Here is an 8781-nt window from a genome sequence, read left to right as displayed (position 1 = left end):
AGCGGTTTCATTTAATTTTACTTTTCACTTGCCGTCTACTAAATGGTATAATAAAACCATTAAAGGTGATTTTATACCATTTAATTAACATAGAAGGTGCAATTATACCATTTTATTAACATAAAAGGTGCAATTATACCATTTTATTAACATAAAAGGTGCAATTATACCATTTTATTAAAATAAAAGCTGTAATTAAAACCATTTTATTAAAAAAAAGTAGACAGAACCTGCCCGCCCACTTCTGTGACATCAGAAGTCAGACAGAAGTTGGCTGGACTAAAAAAAAAATGCTTGGAAGAAAAGTTGGTTAGATGTGTGGGGATCTGTTTTAGTTGGACAGAGAAGTTGGATGGTTGGAGGCAGCGGCGTAACTATAGCACCGCAGCCCCCGCCACTGCGGGGGGGGGTCGCTGTGCATGTGGGGGCGCCGGGGGCTGCGGTGCTATAGTTAAACCCCCCCTCAATCCCCCGCAGACTGCCCCCACATAGCACACAGTTCTCTGAAACGGTTCTCTGTATGGGGGTGGCCATTTTGTGGTGGTCCTCAGCAGAAGAATGGAGCCGCCGGGACCAGCGCGATAGGTAAGGCTGTGGGGGATTGAGGGGGGGTTTGCATGGGCGGTGGGGCGGGGGGGGGGGTAGGGGTGCTTGGCGGGGCGCCCAAAACATAGCTACGCCACTGGTTGGAGGTTTGAAGGGTTTTAGAAAAGTTGGTCTGAAGTTGGTCTGATGTGTGGCCAGCATTACATCCTACATTTATTCTCCAACACTCAAACCTCCTACCGACTGACAACTCAGCATGGACTGGGTCACAGCATCCCACAAGGCACGGTCTCCCACTGAAATCTGTCTGGAACAATGCAACATGTGGAACTCTATCATGTTCCACTTTCCCTTCCCTGCCCCAAACTATACAGGTTCAGTCTTTTCTGAGCAAGTATTGTGGTGTAGGCCAAACCGCTCATGGTGCGTCTACACTGTTGCATACCTGTGTGTCACCTGCAAAAAGGCATACTTTCCGTAATGTCACCAACAAAGATATTAAACAGCACTTCAGATCCCTAGGGTACACTGGTAACATTCCCCTCCATAGATAAATGCGGTCCATTTACTACAACTGTCCATTTCCCATTCTGCAACCATGTTCTCATCCATTGGAGGGTTGAATAACGCAATCCAGTGCTTTTGACTTTATTAAGCAGTCTGCGATGTGGGACAGTGTCAAACACTTTGTTTAAAGTCTAGATCTTATCCATCGGAATACGGTTGGTTGGTCGACTTAAAGATGGTCAACAGTCATTAGGTCGACACCACTAGGTCGACATACTGCACGGTCAACATGGGTCTCGGTCGACAGGTCATTAGTTGGACCCAAGCTTTAGGTCAACATGGGTCTCGGTCGACAGGTCATTAGTTGGACCCAAGCTTTAGGTCAACATGGTCTAGGTCGACAGTCAAAAGGTCGACATGGGGTTTTTCACTGTTTTTTCAGCTGACATGTGCCGACAGGCGGTATTTAATGCCTTACCATCCACTATGGCGTGGTGGGAGAATAAAATAGTGTGCCCGAAGCATGGCGAGCGCAGCATGCCATGTGAGAGGACGCGGTGCACGTAATCCTGTGTCCATGTCGACCCTTTGACTCTTGACCTAGACCATGTCAACCTTGCAGTATGTCGACCTAATGACTGGCGACAACAAGATCCTTATGCTAACCTAGCCCTCCCACATCCTATCCTCCTCCACCCCAGGACCCTTACACTAACCACCTCATCCCCGCAACCACAACCTAACATCCTCCATCCCTACAGCCTACTGTAGTCCCCAGCAGACCACCGGGATCGGTCAGGATTCTGACCATAGAATCCTGTTGATCCCAATTGCCAGACTTTTAACCGAATCCCCTCTGGTCGAACTACTTGACTGCACATAGAGAAATGCTTTCCAGTACCATAAAGACTATGCTAATACATAGCACATAGGAGCTTCAGTATAACAGACAGTGCAACGTCATGTGAACAGCCTGGAACCATCTCACATAATTAAAATATCTGCCATCATTTCAATGAAAAATATCTAACCTGAAAAGAATTCTGCAGCAGCATTTACAGGTAGGACGCTTCATTTCCAGGGCATGACACTCAGACTGGGCGGTGCAGTGCGTAGGGCAGTGTGCTCTCTTCTGCACTTAACCTGCGGAGGACACAGAGGACACATGCATTAACGCCAGCTACTTTAATGACATGAAATACAAGTGATTTTTAAAAGGCCAATGCTGAGTGAAAGCAGCCGCCACGACAGGATACAGTAACTGTGCGTTTGTGGTCAGACCAACCCTACACGAGCAGCGGCAGCAATAATCTTCATTATCATACATCACACATTGTTATATTGTTATTTTTAGGATTCCACCCCCCCTCCCCCAACCACCATCACCACTCCGCTGATCTAATGCAAACAGCAGCCGGCGTAGAGTCTGTCTTGTTTAGTGCCAGCCAGATACTAGCCCACTGATCTAACAAGTGGGCAAGGTATATATATATATATATGCTGGCACAGAGAGGGCAATAAAGTCACAATTAAAACCATATCAAAAACTATTTCTAATCGGCGACATCTCCTTCCGGATCAGGGTTTTACCGTCCCGTTTTAACCCTCGAGAAGCTACACGGCAGCATCCTGCTAAAGTACACCGATATGGTTTGCTGACCACCATGCAGATGACCCCAGCTCACTCCGTCTCATTGTCATTATTACTGGAGAGTTATGTCCAATACTTGTGCCGGGGCGCTATGTACAAGGACAAATGTAGGCATCTATAAAACAACACACGCCATAGTCAAATAAGGTTACCTGCCAAGGATGATCTGATGCACTAAGCTGCTCATGGGGAGATGAGGAGGATCAGAGAGATGAGAGGAGAGGTGGGAGATGAGATTAAGGAGTGGGCAGGGCGCAGTCTCACATCTGCCATTGCTTGTTTGTGTATTCGTCAATAAACTGCATCAGTGCTGGGATCAAAAGCAAATGTACTTTTCCATGATCTCCTATATATTTGGCTACATCTGTCACTCAAAGTGTGTGTCTGTGTCTATAACGCTCTGTTCCTGGACTTTCCTCTTAATGTGTGATTGCCTTCATCTGTGCTGAACACCTTTCTGAGAAATTAACCTGTTTAAAACAGGTGATGGCAATCATACATTAAGGGGAAGTCTAGAAACAGAGCATTGTGTCCCTCCTGGAGAGGGTCATGTTGGGAGGTATGTGACAGAGAACCAGCCCAGTGAGCCCACAGACAGTGCCAGACACCCACTGCCTTCCCATGTTGCCCAGCACTGCTACTCCACAGCCACCAGGTGAGCGCCCCCCTCCCGCGATTTGCGGCAAAACCTCCCCCCCGCGCGCGCCCCCCCCCCCTCCCGCGATTCACGGCAAAAACACCCGCTCCCCCGCGACCCCCCCTACCGCGATTCGCAGCAAAAACACCTCCGCAACCCCCCCTCCCGCGATTCGCTGCAAAAAGAACCCCCCCACGACCCCTCCCGCAATTCGTGGCATAACCACCACCCCGCGACCCCCCCCTCCCGCGAATCGCGGCAAACCCTCCCCCGTGACCCCCCCCCCCCCCGATTCGCGGAAAAAACACCCCCCCGCGACCTCCCTCCCGCGATTCGCGGCAAAAAGAACCCCCCGCGACCCCCCCTTGCACGATTGGCGGCACCCCCCCTGCGACCCCCCTCCCGCGATTCGCGGCACCCCCCCCCCGCAATTCGCAGCAGCCCCAGGATTAAATGGCACATGCAAAACACTGACATGGCTATGGTCGACAATGAAAAAGGTTGACATGAGTTTTTGAAGATTTATTTTTAATTTTTTTAATTTTTTCATATTCATTGTCATGTGTCGACATGGACACCAATGAAGTGGCACACTTATGTCAACATTTACATGTGTTGACCTTTCTGTGTTGATTTTTTTCTTGTGGCGATTCGCGTCACACCCCCCGCAACCCCCCTCCGGCGATTCGCGGCGACCCCCCCCCCCCTCCCGCAATTCGCGGCAACCCCCCACCGGAACCCCCATGAACCCCGCTCTCCCGCGATTCGCGGCACCCACCCCCCGCAACCCCCCCCTCCTGCAAATCGCGGCACCCCCCGCGATTCGCGGCAGCCCCAGGATTAAATGGCACATGCAAAACACTGGCACGGCTATGGTCGACAATGAAAAAGGTTGACATGAGTTTTTGAAGATTTATTTCATTTTTTGAATGTTTTCATATTCATTGTCATGTGTCAACATGGACACCAATGAAGTGGCACACTTATGTCAACATTTACATGTGTTGACCTTTCTGTGTTGATTTTTTCTTGTGGCGATTCGCGTCACACCCCCCCGCAACCCCCCCTCCCGCGATTCGCGGCACCCCCCGTGACCCCCCACCTCCCGCAATTCGCGGCAACCCCCCACGGAACCCCTGTGAACCCCGCCCTCCCGCGATTCGCGGCACCCAATCCCGCGACCCCCCCTCCCGCAATTCGCGGCACCCCCCGTGATTCGCGGCAGCTCCAGAATTAAATTGCACATGGAAAACACTGACATGGCTATGGTCGACAATGAAAAAGGTTGACATGAGTTTTTGAAGTTTTTTTTTTCATTTTTTGAATATTTTCATATTCATTCTCATGTGTCGACATGGACACCAATGAAGTGCCACACTTATGTCAACATTTACATGTGTTGACCTTTCTGTGTTGATTTTTTCTTGTGGCGATTTGCGTCACCCCCCCCCCCCCACAACCCCCACTCCCGCGATTCACGGCACACACACACACACCTCCCCCACGATTCTCGGCACCCCACCCCGTGACCCCCCCTCCCGTGATTCATGGCACACCCCCGCGACCCCCCCTCCCATGATTCACCGCAACCCCCGCCCCGTAACCCCCCCTCCCACGATTCGAGGCACCCACCCCCGCGACCCCCCCTCCCGCAATTCGCGGCACCCCCCCACGATTCGCGGCAGCTCCAGTATTAAATTGCACATGGAAAACACTGACATGGCTATGGTCGACAAAGAAAAAGGTTGACATGAGTTTTTGAAGTTTTTTTTTTCATTTTTTGAATGTTTTCATATTCATTCTCATGTGTCGACATGGACACCAATGAAGTGCCACACTTATGTCAACATTTACATGTGTTGACCTTTCTGTGTTGATTTTTTCTTGTGGCGATTCGCGTCACACCCCCCCCCCCACCCCCCCGCAACCCCCACTCCCGCGATTCACGGCACACACACACCCCCCCGCAATTCTCGGCACCCCACCCCGTGACCCCCCCTCCCGTGATTCACGGCACACCCCCCGCGACCCCCCCTACCATGATTCGCCGCAACCCCCGCCCCCGTAACCCCCCTCCCGCGATTTGCGGCAACCTACCCCGCGACCGCCCTCCCGCGATTCTCTGCAATCCCTCCCCTCCCGCGATTCGCAGCATCCACCCCCCCACAACCCCCCCCCTCCTGCAATTCGCGGCACCCCCCGCGACCCCCCCTCCTGCAATTCGCAGCACCCTCCGCGACCCCCCCTCCCGCGATTCGCGGACACCTAAGTTGCAATACAGGGCATCTTTCATACAATTCTAACCATATTTCTCATATACAAACGTTCACAAATTAAGGGGGCGCAGCCCCTTACGACGGTGTGAAGAGCGCCCGTAGGGCGCGATGAATCACCTAGTTTTTAATATAGTTCCTGCACTCAATATTTACTCCATGGTTTAATGTATACTTGGCATTCTGTACAATCTCACACCTAGTCTGGAAGAGAGAAAATTTGTGGGTGAGGAGAAATTTTGGGGCTCTGGGTTACATATTCTCTGACTGAGGAGAAATGTTGGGGCCATTGGTGATGGTCGCACATTCTGTGGGAGAGGAGAAAGTTTGAGGCTCTGGGTGACGGTCACACAATCTGCGAGTAAGGAGTAATATTAGCGAAAGAATTGGGCCTGGGCATTTTGTGGGTGAGGAGAAAAGTTGGGGCCCTGAGTTATGGTTATACAGTCTGTGGGTGAGGAGAGATGTTGGGGTTCTGTCAGATTGTCACACATACTACTAATGTTCGATTTCTGGATGTTAGTCACCCATTCTGTGGTGGAGGAAGAAGATTTAGGGTTTGGGTGACTATCACATATGATGGTCACACTTTCTGCGGATGAGGAGAAATGTTGGGGCCTATTTCAGTGCGGCTCTTAGGACCCGAAAATCGGGTCCCATCGCATACCACTAATTAAGACATACGATGGTATGCGATGGGAGCCGTGCTAGGAAACAAATACCGTTAATTTTGTTAGAAGCCAATTAACCTACCAGTATATTTTTGGATTGTGGGAGAAAACCGGAGTACCCGGGGGAAACCCACCCAAGTGCAGTTAGGGTGGGAATAGAACCCGATAATGTGGATTAAGGGTCAGTTGTACTCAGCTTGAAAAGTGAAATGATTTATTGTCACGATGCGTTGAAATCATGTAGGAAAAAAAAAAGTTCCAAATCGTACTAGTGTATGGCCAGAAGAAATAAATCATGGAAACGCCACACTTCAGTTATACAAAGCATTCTACAAATATCACCTCGATCTCTATCTCCTCTACCAAATATGAGGACTGTCTAAAGATCTAAAAAAAAAAAAAAGGGACAGATGACTCGAATAGATCTACAGATCCATGAGAGCTGGTGACCACACAAACTGCTCACAGTGGGTGTCAGGGCTCAATCATACCATGATAATAAATAAAAACCTACATAACTAACCAACGTTCTCTTCCCCAATATATAAGTTTGTGAAAAAGCTTTGGGAATTGTTTCTCTACATATGGCCCGAGAGCATACACTTAGCCATGTTGGTAGCAATATTTTTTCCCTCCAAAACCAGTTGGCTACTTCCGGCGGGCCCTTGTGGGTGGAGCACATGGCGGACAACTTCAACATAAGGGGGGAGATTCTCTAAGCTAAAAATGCAGTAAAAACCCCGTTATCAGGGTTTTTACCGCATTTTGGGATGCACCAAGTATCCCCCGCCGGGTTACCGCGGCATCGCCAGAAAAATCTGACGATGCCCCATAAAGGCCTATGGGCTTCTAACGCGACCCCCCGCATCACCCCCACACCCCCACACACACACACCTGTGACCTCCTCCTCCCTGCACTGATCCTCTTTTAGGTGCAGGGAGGCGGAGAGCCAGCCCCCCTGCAGCAACAGCCAGGTAAGGGAGGGAGGGGGGAGCCGCCGGGTCCCGATGACTCACCGCAAAGGCCAGCTCTTAACGCAAGAGCTGTCCTTTACCATAATTATCGCATATGTTAGTGCATATGCAATAATTATGAATGCGGTAGCCGGCGGTAGGGGGGGAGCTGGGGTGCGGATGTTAGAACATCCCCCCCAAGAAGAGTTAACATATAAAGGCATTATAATGCAATGGGGAGAGCATGAATAATTCTTCTTTTCATGATAGTTTTTCAAGTAAATTTATTGTGAAAGTGTGTTAAGGAGGAACATCTCCGTTCAACCTAAAACGATGGGACCCGGAATCGGTAAGTGTGTATACAATCAACGGAGGGAATGTGTTGTGGGCGGAGGAGTGTGACCATGCTGCACTCTGCGGGATGACGCGACATCCCCCCAATTGAGCTGTATGTTGATACAACTGGGGATTTTGCTAGTGAGCTGGGGGAAGTGCTCTTGGCCAGCAATGCATGTCAAATAACACCCGGATCTGCGAATTAGCCATGATCCACATGTTTTTGTCACCTTCCAAGCGAAATTGCAGCCATTTTACGCTCCTTTTTGAGGCATTTTTCACCACCACAACCAAAAGAGTCAAAAGGAATAGAGGCAAAACCAGCCGCAACTAAATTAGTGTTCATTCTAGCACCCGCCAACTTTGAAACCACATGCAGTTACTCTTCCTTGCCTGGGGTGTCACTGTCTGCTGTGGTGTTTCTTGCACAGGTCTGGTTTGCATATAAGTGCTAATATATACAGACTACACTGTGCTAGAAGTATTACAGCAGACAGAGACACCCCAGGCAGGGAAGAGGAACTGAATGTGTTTTCAAAGATGGCGGGTGCTAGAATGAACACTATAAATAGTAGGGCCAATGCTAAAAACAGCACTAACGGTCTTCCCCCCCTTACGGTCATGTGAGTTACCAAGCGTTTCTTTTTTTAAAGTGGTTTTACATAACCACAAGGGAAACGGTCATCTGTCAGATCAGACTTAGGTCGACAGTCATTAGGTCGACCCCGGAAGGTCGACTGGCCCCAAGGTCGATAGGGTTAAAGGTCGACATGGGCCAAGGTCGACATGGGTTTAGGTCAACAGTCATTAGGTCGACATGAGTTTTTCACTTTTCTTTTAGCCGACATGTGCCGACAGGCGGTATTTCATGCCCTAACATCCACTAGGGCGTGGTGGGAGAATAAAATAGTGTGCCGAGTGTAGCGAGGCACCGTGCCCGAAGCATAGTGAGGGGCTGCGGTCCAACTCCAACTGTGGCCATGTCGACTGTGTCGACATTCAGGTCAAAACACAGTGTAAAAATTAAGTCGACCTAAACCCATGTCGACCTTAAGTCATGTCGACCTTTAACCCTGTCGACCTTGGGGCCAGTCGACCTTCCGGGGTCGACCTAATGACTGTAGACCTAATTCTGTTCTTACAGATGTACCGCTTCCAACCCCAAACGGTTACACATATAAGCGCTTTTTATACTCCTATAAAAGT

The 8781-nt window shown here is 49.8% G+C and overlaps 1 protein-coding gene across 2 annotated transcripts in view; it reads right to left on the bottom strand.

The window, feature by feature from the left end:
• Positions 1-8781, bottom strand: part of ST3GAL5 (ST3 beta-galactoside alpha-2,3-sialyltransferase 5) — a 68728-nt gene that overhangs the window by 40714 nt on the left and 19233 nt on the right. For both annotated transcript variants that reach the window (XM_083146953.1, XM_083147032.1), the window contains exon 3: positions 2085-2196. In XM_083146953.1, the coding sequence (XP_083003079.1) occupies positions 2085-2128 (44 nt within the window). In that variant the 5' untranslated portion in view covers positions 2129-2196. The remainder of the gene's footprint in view (positions 1-2084; positions 2197-8781) is intronic.

This window comes from Crinia signifera, chromosome 1, assembly GCF_055691185.1.
Source record: "Crinia signifera chromosome 1, ASM5569118v1, whole genome shotgun sequence".
In the NCBI taxonomy this organism is placed as follows: domain Eukaryota; kingdom Metazoa; phylum Chordata; class Amphibia; order Anura; family Myobatrachidae; genus Crinia; species Crinia signifera.
This window is presented reverse-complemented; position numbering and strand designations above follow the sequence as displayed.